This window comes from Geotrypetes seraphini, chromosome 2 (assembly GCF_902459505.1).
Source record: "Geotrypetes seraphini chromosome 2, aGeoSer1.1, whole genome shotgun sequence".
Lineage (NCBI taxonomy): Eukaryota > Metazoa > Chordata > Amphibia > Gymnophiona > Dermophiidae > Geotrypetes > Geotrypetes seraphini.
The window spans coordinates 273,459,907-273,483,208 of record NC_047085.1 but is presented as its reverse complement, the minus strand read 5'-3'; the positions used below and the strand labels follow the sequence as shown (position 1 = coordinate 273,483,208).

At 45.1% G+C, this 23,302-nt stretch overlaps 1 protein-coding gene across 2 annotated transcripts in view; it reads left to right on the top strand.

The window, feature by feature from the left end:
* EXOC3 (exocyst complex component 3) overlaps positions 1-23,302 on the top strand; it is a 127,379-nt gene that overhangs the window by 70,821 nt on the left and 33,256 nt on the right. For both annotated transcript variants that reach the window (XM_033929704.1, XM_033929702.1), the window contains one exon: positions 17,138-17,299. In XM_033929704.1, the coding sequence (XP_033785595.1) occupies positions 17,138-17,299 (162 nt within the window). The remainder of the gene's footprint in view (positions 1-17,137; positions 17,300-23,302) is intronic.

The following is a 23,302-nucleotide window of genomic DNA, read 5'->3' as shown; positions in this document are numbered from 1 at the left end:
GAGTCAAGTCTCCCACCATGCGTCTCTCCAGTGTTGCGTGCACTATCATTAGGGATCTCCATTGTGCATATGACGGGGGATCACGGGAGAGCCAGTTGGTGAGGATGGCTTTTTTTCCCATCAAAAGGGGCTCTGGAGATAAATGCTGACATTCCCCTGGGTTTGGGCGAGGCTATATTATAAAATCCAAATAACGCCCTCGGTTGCGGAAGCCATCGCCTTCCCCAAAGTGATGTGGTATATAGGCCAAGATGTCTCTAAAACTGTTGGATTGCGGGGCAGGCCCAAAACATGTGACTCAAAGATGCATGAGCCTGATTGCATTTCAGGGAAGAATGCGACGCAGTAATCCCCATCCGGGCTGCACGTTCCGGTGGAATGTAAAGTCTAAGAACAATTTTCAATTGCATTTCCCAGTGAGTAATATTGGGTGACACTTTCTGAATGTTCTTCAGGACCATTGTAACTGTTGAGCAGTCAACTGGCAATGCAAGTCCTCAGCCCACGCTGTCGCCTCCCTGCAGACTTCAGTAAGGGCAGCCACTGGGAGGGACTGAACATAGTGACGGATCTGGTAATAGGCGAAGAGATCATTAGCCTGTAGGTCAAAAGTTCGTTGCAGCTCGGCAAATGTGGCCAGGCTCCCTTCCTCTGAAAACAGGTGAAAAAGATATTGTAGACCTTGTGCTTGCCACCTAAGAAAGGTGGCATTTTGCATGCCCGGCTGGAAAGCTCCATTGCCCTGTATAGGCAAATATAAAGACACCCTAGAAGACAATTTGGCTGTTTTACAGACCCATCTTCATGTCCTTCTGGCCGGCGTAAAAATGGGGTAGTGAGACACCAAAGGACGCATCCTCGGATCTGCTACATGTAGAAAATAGCTCACATGGAACGGAGCCAGCAAAGATAACTCCAGTGGTGTAGCAGAAAAATCAGATGTTCCTCTAAACCAATCATTAATATGTCTCATCTGACAAGCCATAGCATACCAACGTACATTTAATAAACCATAGCCCCCCCTATCCCTGGGCAGACACATCCGTAGCAAGGACATATGTGGTCGCTTACCACCCCATAGAAAACGCTGTAGCTCTTTCGTTAAACGAATGTTATGGGCATGGGACAGCAGCAAAGGTAAAACCTGAAAGCGATATAACCATTTGGGAAAGAGCACCATATTAAAAAGGGCTTCCCGGCCCGCCACCGATAAGGGAAAAGTGGACCAATTCTGTAGATGTTGTGAGGTTTCTTGGAGCAATGGGGTGATATTGCTGGTGTACAGGGTCGTAAGGTCTCGGGGGATCTGTACCCCCAAATAGCGAATTGAAGTCTGACCTACGTAAATGGGAAGTGACCGCTCCATGTCTGTTGTAGTGTCATGGGGCTAGCTAGGGCCATAGATTTCTGGTAGTTCAACGTAAATCCCAAATAAAATTTGAATTCGTCAAGCGCTTGCAATAAATATCGAACAGAGCGAGTGGGGTCAGTTAGCAAAAATAATAGGTCCATCTGCAAAGGCCAACACTTTGAGTGAATGAGTCCCGAAGTCCACACCCACTATGTCAGGGTCCTGAGACACTGTGCGAAGAAAGGGTTCGAGGTACAATAGAAATAAGAGGGGTGACAGGGGACAGCCCTGTCGAGTTCCCCTCTCAATAGGTATTGGGTCAGTAATAATATCATTGACAAGTAGTCTTGCTGTTGGTGTGGAATATAAAGTGCGTAATGCCGAGGTGAACCAGCCAGATATCCCCATACAATTTAACACTTCAAAGAGGTACGTCCAATTGACCTGGTCAAACGCCTGTGCCACATCCAAACTGAGTAGAAGCATAGGAGTGTGATGGAATTGTGTGTGCGCTAAGGCTATCAATGCTTTACGTACATTGTGTACTGCTTGTCTACCCTGTACAAAGCCGACTTGTGTGGATGCAATCACATTGGGGAGAAGGGTCACTAATCTATCAGCTAAGATTTTGGACAGAATTTTGATGTCTACATTCAGCAAAGAAATTGGGCGATAGGACTCGGGAGCAGAACAGTCTTTGCCAGGCTTCAATATCAACGTGATTAAAGCCTCATTTGCTTCTCCAGGGAAATGTTCATCCTGGATTACCTGGGAGTAATTGTCCCTTAAAAAAGGACTAAGCTGCCCTGAGAGCAGTTTATAAAATTCTGCCGTAAAGCCATCCGGCCCTGGAGCCGAAAAATTTTGTTGATTGTGGATAGCTTTATGTAGTTCTTTAGGGGTGATGGATTGAGGGGTGATGCATTAAGAAACCTAACATCCGAGTCAGAGAGCGGCTGTTAACCGGAATCCGTGAAATAGTCCTTAATAAGGGGTTCAGCTCCCGATCCCGGCGCCCATATATCTTCCCGAAGTGGGACTGAAAAATTTGTGCAATGTGTTCAGTAGTGTGTTGAAATTGGCCCGTACTATCCCTCAATCCCAAAAGTACCTGGGAAGTCAAGCAGGCTAATAACTTCCCTGCCCGATTTCCATAGCAATGGTAGCGAAATTTTTGATACAAGAGCATTTTCACAGTGCACTCATGTATATAGGAGTTGAGGGTCGTTTCCACGGAAGCTAAGTGTTCCCTAGTGTGGCGGGTCAGGAACAGGGTATACTGACGCTTAGCACTTGCTAGTTCTTTTTCCAACCGCAGTATTCCCCGGGACAAACGGCGATTACGCGCTATTACATAAGCTATACAATCTCCTCTGAGCACCACCTTAGCCGTGCTCCAAAACAGTGTCGGATCATTGCTATGCTGACCATTAAAGTCTAGGAATTCACCCCATTTAGTCGTTAGGTATGTTTTAAAATGGTCATCAGAAAATAGATAACTAGGGAAGCGCCAACATACGGGTCCGCCTAAACTGAAGCCCACATTCACATCTAGCCAGATCATCGCGTGATCTGAAATCACCGCCGGACCTATTACTGCTTTATCCACATTCAGAAATGCTCTGCGCGTGGTAAGGATGTAAAACATTTTGGATTTATAATTCTACAGCTGCACACCAAAAAGCAAAGTTTCCCTCACTTCTGTATCTCTTACTTGCATAATACAGCTGTGAGAATGTGTTTTTGCAGGCCTGTTTATAAACCACGTTATCCAAGGACAAGCAGGCAGCATATTCTCACATGTGGGTGACGTCATCCACGGAGCCCTGGTATGGGCAGCTTTAAAAGTGCATTGCCACTTTAAGAACTTGAGAAAGTTTGCGAACTGCCCACACCACACATGCGTAAGTGCCTTCCCGTCCAACGTTGCTCACAGCTCCTCAGTTCTTAATTTTCCATGGAGCTAAGAAGTCGTGTTTTTGAACGCTGTTCAAAATTTTTATGTTTTGCCTTCCCACTCACGCGTTATTTCTTTTTCTTTTACTTATTTTAAGTTGACTTAATAATAAAAAAAAAGAAGCAGGGAAACTTTTTCCTCTCTTTTCTCCTCATGGGCTTTGTGCCCAACAAGGCTTTTTTCTTTTTCTTCAACTATTGAGCTCGATTTGGCTGAGGCGGTCTTTCCATTGATGTCTTGACCATTAACAGGTTTTTAAAAGTGCTACAGGTGTCACGAGCAAATTTCCATCACTGACCCCCACAGTTGGTGCTTGCAGAGACTTGGCCCGGAACACTGTAGAATCTTGTGCTCGGTGTTCTATTATTCAGAAATGTATCAAGAGCAGGAAACTTCAACAAGAAAAATTGTTTGGCACCGACATGAACGCAGAGAAGATGTCGCAACCTTCGACATCGAAGGCATTGACATTGGTGTCGGGAGACATCGCTCCGTCTGTTAAGCCAGCTAAGAAACTGCCAGCTTCCCAACAGGTGTCGCAGATCACCCTTGCATCGAGTTCATTGATGCTGACCAAGTGCCTTACCTCTCCTACATCGAGTTGTGCATCCTCTTTGAGGTAACCCTCTCCGAGGCAAGACGTGATACCGATGGTACTAACATAAAAGCCAAAGGTACTGGTGCTTTCCTTCCTTGAATAGCTCGATGCGCTTTTCCAAGTGAGTGATATGTTTAAACTCCTTACCCCGACATTGACTCCATCGGTACCGACCCAGCCTGAGCATAAGGCCACCAGGTCCTGTGGTACCAACACTGGCTCTCCACACCCAAGCATAAACCATTTCATTGCAGGTCCAGTTCTCCATCGAGGCCCCGCTCCAGTTCATCGAGGCATCATCATTCGTTGTCCTTATCTCAACGCTCCAAGTCCAGTAAGCATCGTTCTTCTTCAGGAGCTTCAAAAAGAAAACATCACTTTCCCTCACGATCTTTGAAGCGTAACAGAGAGTCATGTCATGCATCATCATTGTCACAGGATCGACACCAGGCTTCATGTCTGCATCGATCTTTTTGATGCACTCCTTCAACAAAGCCCTTTTATGACTGACTTAGTCTGATTCAGCTGAGGACTTACCTGAGTCTACAATGGAGGCCTATGACACTACCTTGGAAAAGTCTGCAAAAGTCTCCACCAAGGGCTCAATCTCCTACTGAAAGACTTTTTTTGACAGATTTATTAGGCAGTTAGTCAAAGAGCTACCAGTCAAGCTAGAAGCTGATTCTGCCTACAGTACTGAATACTTGGAGACCTTAGATTATAATGAGCCTCCTAAACAACTTCCCAGACTACCTTTGCATGGTATTCTCAAAGAGACTCTTCACAAGAACTGGGAAATGCCCCTAACCATTCCAGTGGCTCCCAGAAAATTGGACTCTTTATATAAAATAATTTATTCTCCGGGTTTTGACAAACCACAGCTTCAGCACCAGTCTCTTGTGCTAGAGTTGACTTTGAAAAAATTTACTTCATCAAGAGTCTATGCCTCAGTGCCACCAGGGTGTGAAGGGCGCTCTATGGACAAATTTGGATGTCGCCTGTACCTAAGTTTCATGTTGGCAAATAGAATACTAAATTAGAATTTCTATATTTCCTGCTTGTTAAGAAATTGTCTTTTTTTGATCAAGTTTCAAGTTTAATAAAACATTTGATTAATTGCCTATCCTGGATTCTAGGCAATTTACAATATAAAATGGGATATACAAATTTAAATCTAAAGAACATAAACAAATTACATAGACAAAGACGGACAAACAAGTAAACGAGAGGGAGAGGGCTGAACTACAATAAAATCAAGAAAAGAGAACATAAAGGGGGAAGAATAAGAGGGAGGGGAAGGAGATTCTACAACTCTTATAATTTTTACTCCAAAGACTCAACCATGTAAACAGCACCCTAACTTTCACTTCAAAGACTCAGCCACGTAAACAGCACCCTAACTTCCACTTCAAAGACTCAACCAAGTAAACAGCACCCTAAATTGTAATTTTTCCTGGAAATGTCCAGTTAATTTCTTTTGTAATCCGCCTAGAACTGCAAGGTACTGGCGGAATAGAAGTCACTAATGTAATGTAATAACTACCATTTACTTGTTTGGAGGGTGGGCTAACATCATTGCTCAAAGGCGTCTTTGAACAAGAAACATTTCAAAGCCCCCTTAAATTTATCCAGATTTATTTCTTTCCTGATAAGAAGGGTCAAAGATTTCCAAGTAAGGGGGGCAGTTATATTTCTCCACATTTACAGAAATTTCATCATATCTCTTGCACTCTTACCATAGCTAGAAGATATATGGCAAGATCTGCATATGATGCATTTGAATTATCTTCCAGAGCCTCATCTATGTCAGTAGCAAAGAGATGTCTCGCATGGCTAAGAGTCTCAGATATGGACATCAATCTTCAGGACAGATTAGCGAACATTCACTGCTTGGGAGATGAGCTATTTAGTGATTATTGAAAATGCCACACAAAAGCTCACTGATGGTTTTATGGTTTTATTAAAATTTGATTTAGTCGCTTATCTAATTTCTAAGTGAGTTTACAATATATATAAAAAAGAGCATGAACATAATAAAAATGGGATGGGTTTATAATTGAGAAATAGTTGGTATACTTATTAAATATTACATACTGTTTCAAGACTATAGTAAAAGATTATATAATGATACGTTATATATATAGTAATGTATGAAGGAATATCAAGTGTGTACGTAATGAAATGATATAAATTTAAATGGTACACTTGTTATATGAAAAATGAATAAAAAACTTAAAACTAAAAATGCCATTAACAATACCATTAATATTTATATGAGAAACATTGGGATGCTTTGGTTAAATCCAAGCCTAAGCCTTCAACTTCTAAATCTTTTAAGCCGCCTTCTTCAAATCAAAGACGTTTTTCTTCAAAACCAGCTGCTGCTCCTAGACCTTAGCAGAAAAAGCAAAAACAACAGCACCTTCAGAAACCTCAAGCAGCAGCTCCTCAAAAGCCTGCTCAGTCTTTTTGATGGGCTTCTAGAGAGCATAGCCACTGTTCCTCTTTCTCAGTCTCTTCCTCAACCAATCGGATGTCGGCTCCAACTGTATTATCCCTGGTGGGAAATGATAACCACAGACCTCTGGGTTCTAAAAGTCCTTCAAGAGGGATACTCTCTTCACTTTGTCAGTATGCTTCCAGATCATCCTCCACGAGAGTCTCTTTCAACCCTCAGCAGACGTCCTTTCTTCTTTGGGAGATAGAATCCCTTCTTCTTCTCAATGCTATAGAACAAGTAACACCTGCGCAGAGAAACTGGGGGTTTTATTCCCGGTATTTTCTCATCCTGAAGAAAATGGGAGATCTACGTCCAATCTTTGACCTCAGGGGCCTGAACAAGTTTCTAGTGAAGGAAAAGTTTCACATGTTGTCTCTGGCAACTTTATATCCCCTCTTTTATATCGCAACGACTGGCTATTGTGACACCTGGGGTCCCGGGATATCTCCAATGATATTAATCCGGCGTGTCCCCTGTAACTTGGGGAATTCTCAGGTCTGTTTTTACCAGTTTCAGCGTGGCTTTTCAGTTGACCCATGTAAGTAAACTTCCTTCCTTGATAATGAAGCAAATAGGTCAGAATGGCTTCAGTTAGCCACATCCATACTCTGCTGCTGACCCAGCAAGCATTAGAACCCAAACTTTCTCTGTACATCAGTGAATGAAACCAAGTACTCAGAAATAAAAATGTGATATTGCAGAGCAACACACTGTTCTGCTTAAAGGAGTTTGTAGGAGAGTAAAAGAACTTCAGGGCTTCAGAAAGGCCACTCTCAGAAATCTCCTTGTTCAGCAGATTACTTAAATTAACAGTTTGTCGTAGGGGAAAACACCCTCCAGGGATTCAAGACAAAGTTAGACAAGTTCCTGCGGAACTAGAACATATGCAGGTAGGGCTGATATCGGTTAGGGCGCTGGTCTTTGCCCTGGGGGCCACCGCGGGAGTGGACTGCTGGGCATGATGGACCACTGGTCTGACTCAGCAGCGGCAATTCTTATGTTCTTATACTGGTAACAAAATCAGCTCTACCACTGCTTACAAAATAGCTAGGTTCAAACCAAAACTCAAAAGTAATAAGGAACAAAATATTAGCATTCCCCTTCAGTTTCAGCTTTCCCTGTTGTTCTTCCGTTTGTAGAGCAACCCATGTGCACAGCTGTTCTCGAGTGTTTTAATCAGCTGAAGCAGCCTGCACGGGCTCTCGCCAGCAAACTTTCCCCAACAGAAAAAGGCAAATGAAAACATAAACTTTGCAAAAGTAAAACCCTTTCCTCTTAAAAGAAACACAAGTCCTTCAGTTCTTAGCACAGTCCCAGCTACTGCAGTTATTCAAAAAAAACTCTCAGACTCATGTTTACACCAGTTTATCTCCTTGGCTTCTTCACCCCCAATGGGGTTAAATCCTACTTCCTGGAAGTCCATACCCTCAACCTTTTCAGGCTGAGCTTTTGCTGGAACAAAAGAGTCTACTTCTATTTCCCATACCCTGCAGCTCTGGAGAGAGATGCCTTCTCTCTCTGACCTCTCCCTCTCTCTCAGCAGCAGGCTGGCTTTTACCAAGCCCCAAACTCTGCCCCCTCAGCTGAGTTTGGGGGAAGAGTGACAGCTCACTGGCAGCTTGTCTAGGTTTATCAACAGGGATCTTTCTCTGACCCTTTCCTCATGGACAGGGAAGTGTTCAGGCATTAAACTCCTGTCAGAATTAGATCCCCTTCTACAGGGAGACAAACTAAGCTGTCTTTCCTCTTCAGCATTATGCTGGCTAATTCAGCAGTAATCATAGAACTCAGGCTCTATGCTACTGACCTGGTCAGCTCTATGGCACTAGGGCAGTCTGTATTTCTTAACCCCCACTTTAATAAAGCTTCTGGGAACAGTGAGTTTGTTACACTATGTTCTCTGGATCTCAAAGAGGCTTATGCTCACATTCCAGTGAATCTGACCTCTGAATTCCTCAGATTTCAGGTAGCACAGCACCATTATCAATACAAGGTCCTGTCCTTTGGCCTTGCATCCTCTCCCAGAGTGTTCACCAAGTGCCTGGTTGTAGTGGCAAGGTCATTGCAGACTCAGGATCTCCAAGTGTTCCTATATCTGGACAATTGGCTGATCAAAGATCCAACCTCGCAAAGGGTGATTGCAGCGACTCGCTTAACAATTCTCTTCCTTCAGCAGTTGGGTTTCAAAATTAACTTTCCCAAATCACAACTTCAGCCCTCTCAGAATCTGCAATTTATCAGAGCTCTGCTAGACACTATTCATCTCAGAACGTTTCTTCTTCAGTATTATTGTCTGGAAGGAGTGAAAATGCAATGGGCAAAACTGAAAGGAGTAATTGTAAGGGCGACAAAACTTTTTGTGAGGCAAGTAAGTAAAACTAAGAGAAAAAGAAGGCCACTTTGGTTCTCAAAAGTAGTAGCTGAGAAGGTAAGAAATAAGAGATTAACTTTCATAAACTACAAAAGATCGCAGAAAGAGGAAGAGAGGCAAAAATATCTGGAAAAGTTAAGAGAGGCTAGTCGTGTAGTCAGGAAAGCAAAGATGCAAATGGAAGTAAAAATAGCTGACAGTAAAACGGGGAGACAAGAAATTTTTTAGATATATTAGTGATAGGAAGAAGTGCAAAAGTGGCATTGTGAGACTCAAAGGTGAAGGAGAGGAATATGTAGAAGCTGATAAAGAAAAGGCCAAATTGCTTAACAGATATTTCTGTTCTGTGTTCATGGCTGAAGCACCGGGAGCGAGACCGCAGAAGACAAACGTGAATATTGATGGAGGAGTAATAGACACTGATCGATTTTCAGAGGGTTGTGTTCGTGAGGAGCTGGCTAAAATAAAGGTAGACTGATGGGGCCGGATGGTGTACATCCGAGGGTGCTGAAGGAACTTAGGGAAGATCTGGTAGCTCTGCTGACTGACCTTTTCAACGAGTCTCTAGAGTCAGGAGTTGTACCGGAGTGGTCCCTCTCCACAAAAGTGGAAATAAGGAAGAAGTAGGGAATTACAGGCCGGTAAGCCTGACTTCTGTGGTAAGAAAATTAATGGAAACACTTTTAAAACAGAGAATGGTCAAATTTCTGGAATCCTGTGGATTACAGGACCAGAGGCAACATGGATTCATTAGAGGTAGATCTTGTCAGACAAATATGATCAATTTCTTTGACTGGGTGACCAGAGAATTGGATAGAGGATGTGCGCTAGATGTGGTGTATTTAGATTTTAGCAAATCCTTTGACAGTGTTCCACACAGTCTAATAAATTAACTGAGTGCCCTCGGGATGGGTCCCAAAGCGACGGGCTGGGTCAAGAACTGGATGAGTGGAAGGCGACAGAGGATAGTGATCAATGGAGATCGCTCTGAGGAAAGGGATGTTACCAATGGTGTGCCTCAAGGTTCTGTTCTTGTGCCTTTTCTATTTTATTTATTTAAAAAATTTCTATACCATTTAAAACTAAACAATTTACATAATTTACATACATAATTTTGTAAAAACATGATAAAATAGACACACAAACAATCATCAGAAATCATATCTACAAACTAATTCCATAGCTTATATAATGAGAATCATGAATAATTCATCAACTGTGCGGAGAGGAAAATTATTAGCTAAAAAAGGCATCTACAAATGATTGCATCTTGAGTAATTTTCTAAACATGCCCTTTTCACTACAGTTTCATATTTGGCCTACAAAGTCATTTTGCCAGTCTCAACAAGCCCCGGGATGGGCCCCAAAGTGATGGCCTGGGTCAAGAATTGGTTGACTGGAAGGCGACAAAGGGTAGTGATCAATGGAGATCGTTCTGAGGAAAGGGATGTTACTAGTGGTATGCCTCAAGGTTCTGTTCTTGGGCCGTTTTTATAAACGATATTGCTGAAGGGTTGAAGGGTAAGATTTGCCTCTTTGCGGATGATACAAAAATCTGCAATAGAGTAGTCATGCTGGATAGTGTGATTAACATGAAGAAAGACCTGGCAAAGCTTGAAGAATGGTCTTAAATTTGGCAGCTAAAATTTAATGCTAAGAAATGCAAGGTCATGAATTTAGGCTGCAACAACCCGAGGGAACGGTACAGATTAGGGAGTGAAGAGCTTATGTGCATGACAGAAGAGCGGGACTTGGTTGTGATTGTATGTGATGATCTTAAGGTGGCCAAACAGGTTGAAAAGTTGACGGCGAGAACTAGAAGGATGCTAGGTTGCATAGGGAGAGGTATGGCTAGTAGGAAAAAGGAGGTATTGATGCCCCTGTATAAAACTTTGGTGAGACCTCATTTAGTATATTTTGTACAATTCTGGAGGCTACACCTTCAAAAAGATATAAAAAGGATGGAGTTGGTCTAGAGGAAGGCTACTAAAATGGTATGCGGTCTTCATCATAAGGCATATGGGGACAGACTTAAAGATCTCGACTCATGCGTAATGTAAATACGCATGAGTCGAGTCACTTTAATTTGAAAGGAAACTCTGCAATGAGAGGGCATAGGATGAAGTTAAGAGGTGATAGGCTCCAGAGTAATATAAGGAAATACTTTTTTCCAGAAAGGATGATTGATCCATGGAACAGTCTCCCAGAAGAGGTGGTGGAGACAGAGACTGTGTTTGAATTAAAAACGGCCTGGGATAGGTATGTGGGATCTCTTGTAGAGAGAAAGAGATAATGGTTACTGTGGATGGGCAGACTAGATGGGATATTTGGTCTTTATCTGCCATTATGTTCTATGTTTCTATGACAGACTTTGGATTTGGGAGAGTGAATGCTGTTGACAGCAATGCTTCAGGCTGTTGTTCAGTGCTGGGGTTGTCCACACTTCAACCTTATGACGACAGTGAAAGACAAGAAAGCAGACAGGTTCTGAAAGACAAGAAAGCAGACAGGTTCTTCAGTTGAAGATTCGAGCCTGGAAGTAAGGGTCTAGATCAGGGATCTCAAAGTCCCTCCTTGAGGGCCGCAATCCAGTTGGGTTTTCAGGATTTCCCCAATGAATATGCATTGAAAGCAGTGCATGCACATAGATCTCATCCATATTCATTGGGGAAATCCTGAAAACCCGACTGGATTGCTGTCCTCAAGGAGGGACTTTGAGATCCCTGGTCTAGATGCTCTGGTCCAGGACATCCTATTGTATGTCTTTCCTCCTTGGGCCATGATAGACCACATCCTTCAAGGGATTGCAATTCATCAGAGATGGATCATTTTGTTGGCTCCAGATTGGCCTCAGAGGCTGTGGTACACAAATCTGATGCATTTTTGAACAGGCCATAGCCTGTGCTTCTAGACCTTCTTTTGCAGGAAGATCCTGGATCACGTTGCTCTTACGGCATGGCTTTTGAATGCAAAGCGCTAGAGCACAAAGGATTTTCATAAATGGTCATTGCCACACTTCTCAGGTCTAAGAAGTTCACCACAGTATCTGCCTATGCTAAAGCCCAAGAATGGGTGGAACTGTTTTCAGCTCCTGTTTGGGTGGTGTTGGCTTTTCTGCAAGCCAGCCTTGACAAGGGCAGCACCGTGGCTCTCTCTTTTCAGGGCTTGGGACCACAAACCTATACTGACGTCTTATCCAGACATCACCAGATTTCTGAAGGGTGTTCTCCACATCAAACCACCAATCAAACCACTGCTCCCTTCATGGGATCTTAATGTGGTTCTTTGAGATCTCACCAAAGTTCCATTCAAGCCACTGGAAGAAGCATCCCTCTTGGACTTGACATTAAAGATGGTTTTTCTGGTAGTAGCGGTGATCTCAGCGAGATGAGTTTTGGAGCTGCAGGCTCTTTCTTGTAGAGCCTTTCCTTAAAATCTTGGAAACTGGAGCACTGATCCTTCTTTTCTGCTGAAGGTGGTTTTAGCGTTTCATGTTAATCAGGAAGTCCACTTGTATTCCAGTCCACAGGTTCTAAGAAACAGGACCACATTTGAAGAAGTTAGACGTGAGAAGGGTGCTTCTTTGATATCTGGAAGTCACCAGTGAGTTTAGACTCTCTGACCATCTGTTTGTGCTGACTCATTTGACTAAGCGAGGCAACCTGCTTCCAAGGCCATGGTTTCCAGAGGATCTGTAAGGCTATTTATCCTACATTATTTGTGGGAAACAGTTCCCTTCTGTTAAGGTGAATTCGACCAGAATTGTAGGTTCGTCGTGGGTGAAGCTAGGGCAGTCTCTCCTGTGGAGATTTGTAGAGCTGCAACTTGGTTCACTCTACACATACAGTGGAACCTTGGTTTACGAGCATAATTCGTTTCAGAAGCATGCTCGTAAACCAAAATACTCGTATATTAAAGTGAGTTTCCCCATAGGAAATAATGAAAACTCGCTTTGATATGTTCCCCCCCCCCCCGAGGCCAGCGGTGCTGCTCCCCACCCCCCCCCCCGCGTGAACCGGCACCCCCCGCCAAAACAACTTGAACTTACCCCCCCCCCCCGGTCTGGCACCAGCACGCAGCCCACAGGACATGCCGGTGCCGCTAGAAGATCTTCCTGCCTCTGCCAGGCCTTGAGCATGCATCTGCGCATGCTCAAGGCCTTCTAATTCTCCCGCCAAGGAGGCGAAGAACTTCAAGCCGTTCTTTCGATATATTAAGGGGAAACAACCCGCAAAGGAAGTGGTGGGACCGTTGGATGACCATGGAATAAAGGGAGCGCTAAAAGAGGACAAAGCAATCGCTGACAAACTAAACACATTTTTTGCATCTGTATTTACCGAAGAAAATGTACACAGCATACTGGAATCCATCAGACTATATGCTGGAAATGAAGACGGAAAGCTGACAGGATTGACGGTCAGTCTAGAGGAGGTATATAGGCAGATTGATAGGCTTAAGAGCGATAAATCCCCGGGACCGGATGGCATCCATCCGAGGGTTATCAAGGAACTGAAAGGGACCATAGCTGAACTGCTTCAACTAATAGCCAATCTGTCGATCAAATCGGGAAAGATTCCGGAAGACTGGAAGGTAGCAAATGTTACACCGATCTTCAAGAAAGGTTCGAGGGGAGATCCGGGGAACTACAGACCGGTGAGTCTGACCTCGGTACCGGGAAAGATGGTAGAGTCACTGATAAAGGACAGCATCATTGATCACCTTGACGGGAACGGGCTGATGAGGACCAGTCAGCACGGTTTTAGCAAAGGCAGATCGTGTTTGACGAACTTGCTGCACTTCTTTGAGGGAGTAAACAGACAGATAGACAAGGGTGATCCGGTCGATATTGTATATCTGGATTTTCAGAAGGCGTTCGACAAGGTTCCGCATGAACGACTACTTCGGAAAATTGCAAGCCATGGAATTGAGGGTGAAATACTCACGTGGATTAAAAACTGGCTGGAGCATAGGAAACAGAGAGTGGGGGTAAATGGACAATACTCGGACTTGAAGAGCGTCACCTGTGGCGTGCCGCAGGGCTCGGTGCTTGGACCCGTGCTCTTTAACATCTTTATAAATTATCTGGACATAGGTACGACGAGCGAGGTGATTAAATTTGGGGATGATACGAAGTTATTCAGAGTAGTAAAGACGCAGGGGGATTGCGAAGATCTGCAACGTGACATAATCAAGCTCGAGGAATGGGCATCGACATGGCAGATGAGATTCAACGTGGATAAGTGTAAAGTGATGCCTGTTGGTAATAAAAATCTCATGCACGAATACAGGATGTCCGGGACGGTACTTGGAGAGACCTTCAAGGAAAGGGACTTGGGAGTTCTGATCGACAAGTCGATGAAGCTGTCCACACAATGTGCGGCGGCAGCAAAAAGGGCAAACAGAATGTTAGGAATGATAAAGAAAGGGATCATGAACAGATCAGAGAAGGATATCATGCCGCTGTACCGGGCCATGGTACGCCCTCACCTGGAGTACTGCGTCCAGCACTGGTCGCCGTACATGAAGAAGGACATGGTACTACTCGAAAGGGTCCAGAGAAGAGCGACTAAGATGGTTAAGGGGCTGGAGGAGCTGCCATACAGAGAAAGATTAGAGAAACTGGGCCTCTTCTCCCTCGAACAGAGGAGATTGAGAGGGGACATGTTTGTAACATTTAAGGTACTGAAGGGGATAGACTTAGTAGGTAAGGACAGGTTGTTCACCCTCTCCAAGGTAGGGAGAACAAGAGGGCACTCTCTAAAGTTGAAAGGGAATAGATTCTGTACAAACGTAAGGAAGTTCTTCTTCACCCAGAGAGTGGTAGAAAGCTGGAACGCTCTTCCAGAGGCTGTTATAGGGGAAAACACCCTCCAAGGATTCAAGACAAACATTACATTACATTAGTGATTTCTATTCTGCCATTACCTTGCGGTTCAAGGCGGATTACATAAGAATTGTTATGATATTAAGAAGTACATAAGGAATAGTCTGAACATTTTCTAATTTGCTAAGGAGTAGATAGTGTTGCCAGTGAAGTTTGGGACCCCTCCTTCTCCCACCACTCAAGATCCTCCGTGCCTATCACAGTCTTTACTCCTCACTCCCCTACCACTGAGTTTCCTCTTGGCCCCGTTTTCACCTTCCTGTCTCCTCATCGCTGTCTAACCTCTCACCCTGCCCTTGCCTAACCTTCAGTGTCTGGAAATAGTCAAGAGTTTCTTTTTCATAACTCAGGGAGGTCAAGAGCACGCATCAAGAGAATAATTGTGAGCAAACACCCTGGAAAAAAAGGAAAGGAGACATTAGAAATTTATACTTCACCGAGGAAGGCCTGAGAGACATCCTGAAGAGGATCTGCTGTGCCCAGCAGAGGCCAGGGAGATGCCTCCTATATGGTGCACTGGAGACAAAGGAGGCTTGTCACACAAACATTATCTAGCCATGTATACACAGTTTTCTCTTCTCTGGTCACCATATACATTTTGGAGATATAAAGCTGTTTTCTGTGTAAACTGGCTAGCCCTTATATGTGCTTAAATAAGTATGAATTTCCTCACCACTGGCCTTGTGACAGGAAGTCAGGCTTCCACGGCAGGAAATGACATCGCTATAAGACACTTACACTTGTTGTCAGGCTCCAGTTCCTGCAGCTCCTTGCATGACTCTAACTCGGACTGAAGTACGGTGGACTTTTCCACGGAGAGTTCACACCTAACAGACAAACAAACGGAAACTCCTGTGCATTCCCACGGAGCAAAATCATGCTAACAGGTGACTCTGTGTGCGTACAGACAGAAGGGTGTTGCATAAAATGCTGCAAATGTGCATATACCGACACAGAGGAGACTCGCGTGTACTTGAATATCTGCTCTTCAGTGGCTGAGTCTCGGTTCCAGCTCTCCTGATAACCTCTGTACAAGGCACACTCTTTCTGTGCCGCTCCATCCTTCCAGAGCACAAGGAAGTTGTGCTCGGGGCAGAGGTCGCTGAGTGACCCCACAGACAAGTCACAGAGCCATAAGAAGCTTGACAAAGACAAGTTTCTGCTGAACAAGAACGTGCGCTGGTAGGGCTAGTCTCAGTTAGGGTGCTGGTCTTAGACCAGAGGGCTGCCGCGTGAGCGGACTGCTGGGCATGATGGACCACTGGGTCTGACTCAGCAGTGGCAATTGTTATGTTCTTATGTTCTCTCGCTGAGATTCTCAGAGATCTCCGAGAATCTCCGTCGAGAGGGAGAATTAGAAGGCCTTGAGCATGCGCAGATGCATGCTCAAGGCCCGGCAGAGGCAGGAAGATCTTTTAGCGGCACCAGCACGTCCTGTGGGCTGCGTGCCAGTGCCAGACCGGGAGGGGGGGGGTAAGTTCATATTATTCGGGCGGGGGGTGCCGGTTCGCCAGGGGGGGAGGGGGTGCCGGTTCGAGCGGGGGAGCCTTTGCGAGCGGGGGGAGCGATGTCGGTTATCGGGAGGGGGGTGCTCGCAAATCGAGTCAACACTCGGTTTGCGAGGCAAGTTTTGCGAGAATGTTTTGCTTGTCTTGCAAAACACTCGCAAACCGGGTTACTCGTAAATCGAGGTTTGACTGTATTTGCAAAGCTTTACAGAGTGGACATTGCAACAAGAGAGGACTCTGCCTTTGCGTCCTCAATGTTATGGGCCAACGCAGTCAGCCCACCCTAGATTTCTGAGACTGCTTTTGTACATCCCGCTTGACACGTACCTATTGCACTGAAAAAATAGATTATGTTCTTACTTTGATAATATCTTTTCCAGTAGATAGGTGTGTCATTCTGGACCCCTGCGCTGTCCTTCCTGCGCTTGCCTTCTGTCTCATTCTGTTTATTCTTCCCCTAGTATGTATCTTGGATGCCAGTCAGCCCATTGGGCCCTGAAGAATGCTGTTTTAGCATCTACAGGGGTAATACCTGAACTCCTTTGATGCTTCTGTTGGCTGTTACTTGTTCATTGATTATTCTAGTGTTATTATGTTTGAGCAGAACAGATTATTGATTTGGGAAGTTTCCCATTTTACCTTCACATAATTTTGATGGAGCTCTTACAGGCTTGGGTACTAACTGCAGGTGGCAGTAGAGCTCCTGGTGAAATAGGAGGGTCACAGAAAAAATATGGAGTGGATTCCTTATGCATATGTCTTGTGACCATCCTGCATTTTCGACAGATTTTTTTATAACTTATATTTCCTCTGTGCAGTCACTCAAGTGTAAGAAAACAAATATTTTAGTAATTCGGCTGAATAAATATCTGCAAATCTTAGAAAAAAATTCTTGTAGATTTTATTTTTGAAAAGCAATATTCAGAAAAAAATAATGATGTGACCTTTCACTATCTTTATCTCTTCAGAAAATGACCATTGAAGCCCATCGAAGAGTGGTGGTGGAATACATCAAAGCAATCATGCAAAAACGGATTTCATTCAAGAGTGCAGAAGAGAGAAAAGATGGAGCAGAACGAATGATCAAAGAAGCAGAACAGTTCAAGTTTTTATTTAACAGACTTACTGCTGTAAGTAAAATATGTATTCAACTATAAAGTCAAGAAATTTGTGCTGAAAAGATCTGAAAAACAGATTGCCTTTTCTATGGGTAGTAGAAAATGACATGAAGACAGACTTTTCTTTGTCCCCATGGGAACTCATTTTCCTTTCCTGTCCCTGCGATTTCTTTTTCTTTCCCTGTCCCATTTCTGCAAGCTCTGTCCTCATCTGCACAAGCATCAAATACTTTAAAATCATAAGTGTTCGAGGTTTGTGTGGTTAAGGCTGAGCTTACAGGAATGGGGCAGGGACAGCGACAAAGCTTGTGGGGACAGGATGGGAAAATTGAGTTCCTGCGGGGATGGGGAAAAATTTGTCCCAGTGTCATTTTCTAATGGGTAGCACCTCATAGTGCTAAGAAATTTAATCTCCTTGCATCCCTGATGGCTGCACAAGAATCTCTACACAGTTCTGCATCTCAAGCCCCACCCCTTCCCCTACTCTGCCATGTATCTTCAAATTGCTCTTCCATAGAACACTGGCATTGCTGCAGTACACCTAAGCTGCCTGAGGTCTGGTCCGGAGCGCTTCCTCCAACCTGTCCTGCCTGTGCAGAAACAGGATGTTGAGTCGGAAAGAGTGAGACAAGTCAAAGGGAAACTTGTCCTGTCTCCTCTGACTCAACGTCCTGTTTTTGCATTGGGAGAGCCAGAGTGGACCTTAGGCAGCTTAGATGTACTGTTGCAGTACTGGTGCTCTATGGAAAAGCAATTTGAAAGTATGTGGGGTGGGGGACCAATGAAAAATGAAATGCAGGGAAGTGTGGAAGTGGTTGGAGTTTTGGGGAGAAAGACTGTGTTGTTCCAAAACAAACAAAGCCCCCTTTTATAAAGACGATTGTGGCAGGCTGCGGTAATTGCTACGATGCCCATAGGGATTCAGGGGTATCATAGTGTTTGCCACACAGTAGCCACTGTAAAAGGGTGTAAATAATATCTGTTGTTTATTATGTTAACCATAGGACCCAGCTCTTTGTCAAAGGAGAGGTAGTTTCCATTGGGTTTAGTATCCCTAATAATTCTTTTTTTTTTGTTCACTAATGTTTATTGAAAAAGTATAAAGAAAATTAAGCACCAACAATAAGGGACAACAGGTCCCACATACAATAATACAATGTCAACAAGTCAACACATTCTATGTAAGGTGCAGCTACAAAAGTAACATATAAGCCATTAAAGAAGAGTTAAATAAGAAACAAAAGTTAATTTATACAATAGAGTGGTTGAAAAAGTATTAAATATTACATAAGTGTATATGAAGTCAAAGGGGGTCATATCTTACAGTAGTGTGGGACAGTAAAATTTTGGTCTGCTAGGTGAAATTCATACTGGGCAGTTTTACATAAAAGGTTCCACCAGTGTGAAATAGATAAGGGAACTGTACCTTTTCAGTGTAACAAAACAATTTTAAGAGCTACTGCCATCATGATGTCAAACAATCTTTATATGTAAGTGATTCACTCAAAGAAAAAATATCCCTTATTCTTTAGCACTCTCCAGACTGGTATAGGTTAATTTTACAAGCGGGTATATATCTCATCATGACCAGCAGGTGGAGACTGAAACAAAACTGTGGAATAGTACATAAGAGGTACCTTCCCTCTTCCTATCAGTCTTCTTTCAGTGTCAGCAGGTGTGAGGAGCTGTACCCATCTATCTTGGTAGGGCTGTTGGAATTTGTTTAGGATCCTAGTCCCCGTTTTTGTACCGGATTGAGCTTGGGTGGGCCCTGTTTGGAGGTCCGTCCGACCTCGAGAGTATCAAACCCGGCAGGTTTCGTACTGGGTCCCTCCCCCCATTTCCTTCACCTCCCAACATTTTTTTTGAGGTGCCTCAGCAGTAAGCCTTGCCCCCTAAGTCAGGCAAGGCATACTGCTTTGAGAGCCAGTGGAGTCTGTTCTGAAAAAAAAAATTCCTGAGGTAGTGCCGGTCTGAAGGGTTGCTTTCTCTTTAAATATGCTGTAATTTACTGTATTTTTTTAACTAACCGGGACTTTTCTTCTAATTAGGTCGTGTATGGACCAATTGAGCACTTCTCAAGGGAAGTTGTGCACAATTTGGTCCAAACGCGAGGAACTCGCAGCCGGCCTGAACTCGGCAGTTCGGTGCGGTGGTGGAGCTCTGTCCGCAGCGGTTGCAGGTGCCCAGAGCTCCCCGCTGCTAGTGCCTCGTGAGTCGGCAGGGAGCAGTGGGACTTCCCCACCGCCTACAGAGGGATTTCCTGAGCCACCGAAGGTAAGGGTAAAAAGGATGCCCTTACTACCGGTTCGGCTCAGGACTCCCTTTCAGCTGATGCAGGCTTGCCTATTTTAGCGGCTGGGACAGTTCAGGCTTCCCAGCCGCTGCAGGCCCTGGAGGGGTTATTTTTGGCGGGAACTTCGTCATTTTCACGAACAGGCCCCTCTATGTTGTCTGCAACCACAGGTGATCTTCCCCCCTGTTTTGGGAAAATAGGGGCAAATTTCAGCTGGGTCCCCTGCTGTGGCTGGGAGTCCCATGAGACCCCTCAGGGTATTTTTCCCGATTTAATTTTTTCTTTGTGCAAAGCCTCTTTTCAGGCGGCTGGTGGCCCCACATGAGCCCAGGGGGTTTCGGGGGGAGGGGGGTTCCCTCCGCACCCCCTGTGGTCTTGCCTCCCTCTTCTCCATTGGCGTCCCCTCTTCCCTCGTCCAAGCGCCCGCGGGTGGCTTGGGTTGCGGATTGGTGGTCAGAGGAGCGTGTTGGCCTGGATGAGGACCTGGACCCTTTTGAGGAATTCCAGGATCCTCTCGAGGGGACGGCTGCTGGCAGCGGGGTGTCGGGTTTCCCGCCTTCTGGCGAAGAGGCATCTGTGGTGCACCTTTTTCAGAAGGATGAGCTATCAGACCTGATTCAGCAGGTCTCCTCGGTGCTGCGTTTTGAAGAAGCGCCACCGGAGATCCTGCGTGTGGGAGATCCTCTTCTTAGGGGGATCTGCGCTGTTTCTTGCTCTTTTCCTATGCATCAGGATATTTGGGAACTCGTACTGGCACAGTGGAATACGCCAGAAGCACCATTTCAGTTGGCGTGCACCTCTGGCTCGTTTGTATCCCATTCTGGAGGGGGGTTAGGGCACTTTGAAGTCGCCAGTGGTGGGCGCAGTGGTCTCAGAGATTGCTAAGCGGCATACCATGCCTGTTGAGGGCAGTTCTGCTTACGTGGCTCTGAGGAACGTAAGTTGGAGACCATTCTTAAACAGAATTTTGATATGTCTGCCTTGGGGGTCCAGGTGGCTATTTGTGGGAGGCTGATGGCTCATGCCATATTTTGGTGGACCGAGCGTGTTCTAGATCGTGAGTCTGATGACTGGTCCTTGGTGGATCAGGAGGTGGAAAAGTTGAGATGGATGCCTCATTCCTCTCAGATGCTCTGTCTGACTTGGTTGCAGACGTCTGCCAAATCTATGGGTTTAGAGTGGCCGCGCGATGTACCTTGTGGTTTCGCGCTTGGTTGACGGTTCCCACGTCCCAAACTAAGCTTACTAAATTTCCCTTTCGGAGGTCTTTTTTATTTGGAGAGGATTTAGATGAGTTGGTTCAGACTCTAAATTGCCCCACCTGCCTGAGGACTGTGCCCGCCTGGCATCTGCGGGAGTTCCGCAATTATCGCCCTGGGGCATGGGACTGCTACTTTCCAGGTTTCGGGGTTTCCCCGGGGTCATTTTTATCAGCGCATGCAGTCCTTTTGGGGGGCCCGTTGGCGGGCTGGGAATCTCTCCGCTGGTTCCTCTGCTGCCCGCCTGGCCCAATGACTCTTTACCGGCGCCCCCATTGGTTCTGGAGGGTGTCTGGCTGTGTGAGATTTTTCCAAAGTGGCTGAGATCACTTCCTATCAGTGGGTCATAAGAACATAAAAATTGCCGCTGCTGGGTCAGACCAGTGGTCCATGATGCCCAGCAGACCGCTCAAGCGGCGGCCCTCTGGTCAAAGACCAGCACACTAACTGAGACTAACCCTAACAGAGTACGTTCTTGTTCAGCAGGAACTAGTCTAACTTTATCTTGAGTCCCTGTAGGGTGTTTTTCCCTATGACAGACTCCAGAAGAGCGTTCCAGTTTTCCACTACTCTCTGGGTGAAGAAGAACTTCCTTACGTTTGTACGGAATCTATCCCCTTTCAACTTTAGAGAGTGCCCTCTCATTCTCCCTACTTTGGAGAGGGTGAACAACCTGTCCTTATCTACTAAGTCTGTCCCCTTCAGGACCTTGAATGTTTTGATCATGTCCCCTCTCAATCTCCTCTGTTCTAGGGAGAAGAGGCCTAGTTTCTCTAATCTTTCGCTGTATGGCAGCTCCAACCCCTTAACCATCTTAGTTGCTTTTCTCTGGACCCTCTCGAGTAGTACTGTGTCCTTCTTCATGTACGGCGAACAGTGCTGAACGCAGTACTCCAGGTGAGGGCGTACCATGGCCCGGTACTGCGGCATGATAATCTTCTCCGATCTGTTCGTGATCCCCTTCTTTATCATTTCTAGCATTCTGTTTGTCCTTTTCGCCGCCGCCATTTACCCCCACTCTCTGTTTCCTATGCTCCAGCCAGTTTTTAATCCACGTATTTCACCCTCGATTCCATGGCTCGCAATTTTCAAAAGTAGTTGTTCATGCGTAACCTTGTTGAACGCCTTCTGAAAGCCCAGATATACAATGTCGACCGGGTCACCCTTGTCTATCTGCCTGTTCACTCCCTTGAAGAAGTGCAGCAAGTTTGTCAAACAAGATCTGCCTTTGCTGAAACCGTGCCAGCTGTTCCTCATCAGACCGTGTCCGTCAAGGTGATTAATGATGTGGACCTTTATCAGCGCCTCCACCATCTTTCCTGATACCGAGATCAAACTCACCGGTCTATAGTTCCCCGGGTCTCCCCTCAAACCTTTTTTGAAGATCGGCATACCATTTGCCACCTTCCAGTCCTCTGGAATCTCTCCCGTTTTGATCGACAGATTGGCTATTAGTTGAAGCATTTCAGCTATGGTCCCTTTCAGTTCCTTGATGACCCTCGGATGGATGCCATCCGGTCCTGGGGATTTATCACTCTTGAGCCTATCAGTCTGCCTGCATACCTCTTCTAAACTGACTGTTAACCCTGCCAGTTTCCTGTTTTCACTTCCAGCATATTGCCTGATGGGTTCTAGTATGCTGTGTATATCCTCTTCGGTAAATACAGACGCAAAGAACATGTTCAGTCTATCGGCGATAGTTTTGTCCTCCTTTAGTGCTCCCTTTATTCCTTGGTCATCCAACAGTTTCACCGCTTCCTTCATGGGTCGTTTCCCTTTAATATATTGAAAGAATGGCTTGAAGTTCTTCGTCTCTTTGGCTATTTTTTCCTTGTAGTCTCTTTTGGCCCCTTTTACCGCCTTATGGCACCTGCGTTGATGTTTGTGCTTATTCCAGTTTTTGATCTTTTCCATTCCTTAAACGAGGTGGTTTTGTTTTTTTTGTCTCTGATCGCTTCCTTAATCTCTACAGTGAGCCATGCTGGTTCTTTATTCTTTTTTCTCTTTGATCCTTTGTTTATACGCGGTATACATAGATTTTGTGCCTCAGTGACCGTATCCTTAAAAAGAGACCAAGCTTGCTCTAGCATCTTTACAGTGTTTATCCTCTTCTTAATCTTCTTCCCCACCATGCGTCTCATCCCTTCATAATCCTGGAGGTGGTGTGGAACGGTTATGCTCTGGAGTTTACACGCTCTCTGCCAGATCACTTTCTAGCCTCTCTGTGTCAGGCGGCATGGAGGACGCAGGCCTTTAGCCAGACCCTTCAATGCTCGATCTCCAAGCAGTTGTTCCTGTATCCCCTCAAGAGTGTAGCACCGACAGGTACTCCATTTACTTTGTGGTGCCCAAGAAGGAGGGGACCTTTCGGCCCATCTTAGCTTTAATAGTGGTCAACAGGGCTCTCAATATTCTCTCTTTTCGCATGGAAACCCTGCAATCTGTCATTCTGGCGGTTCA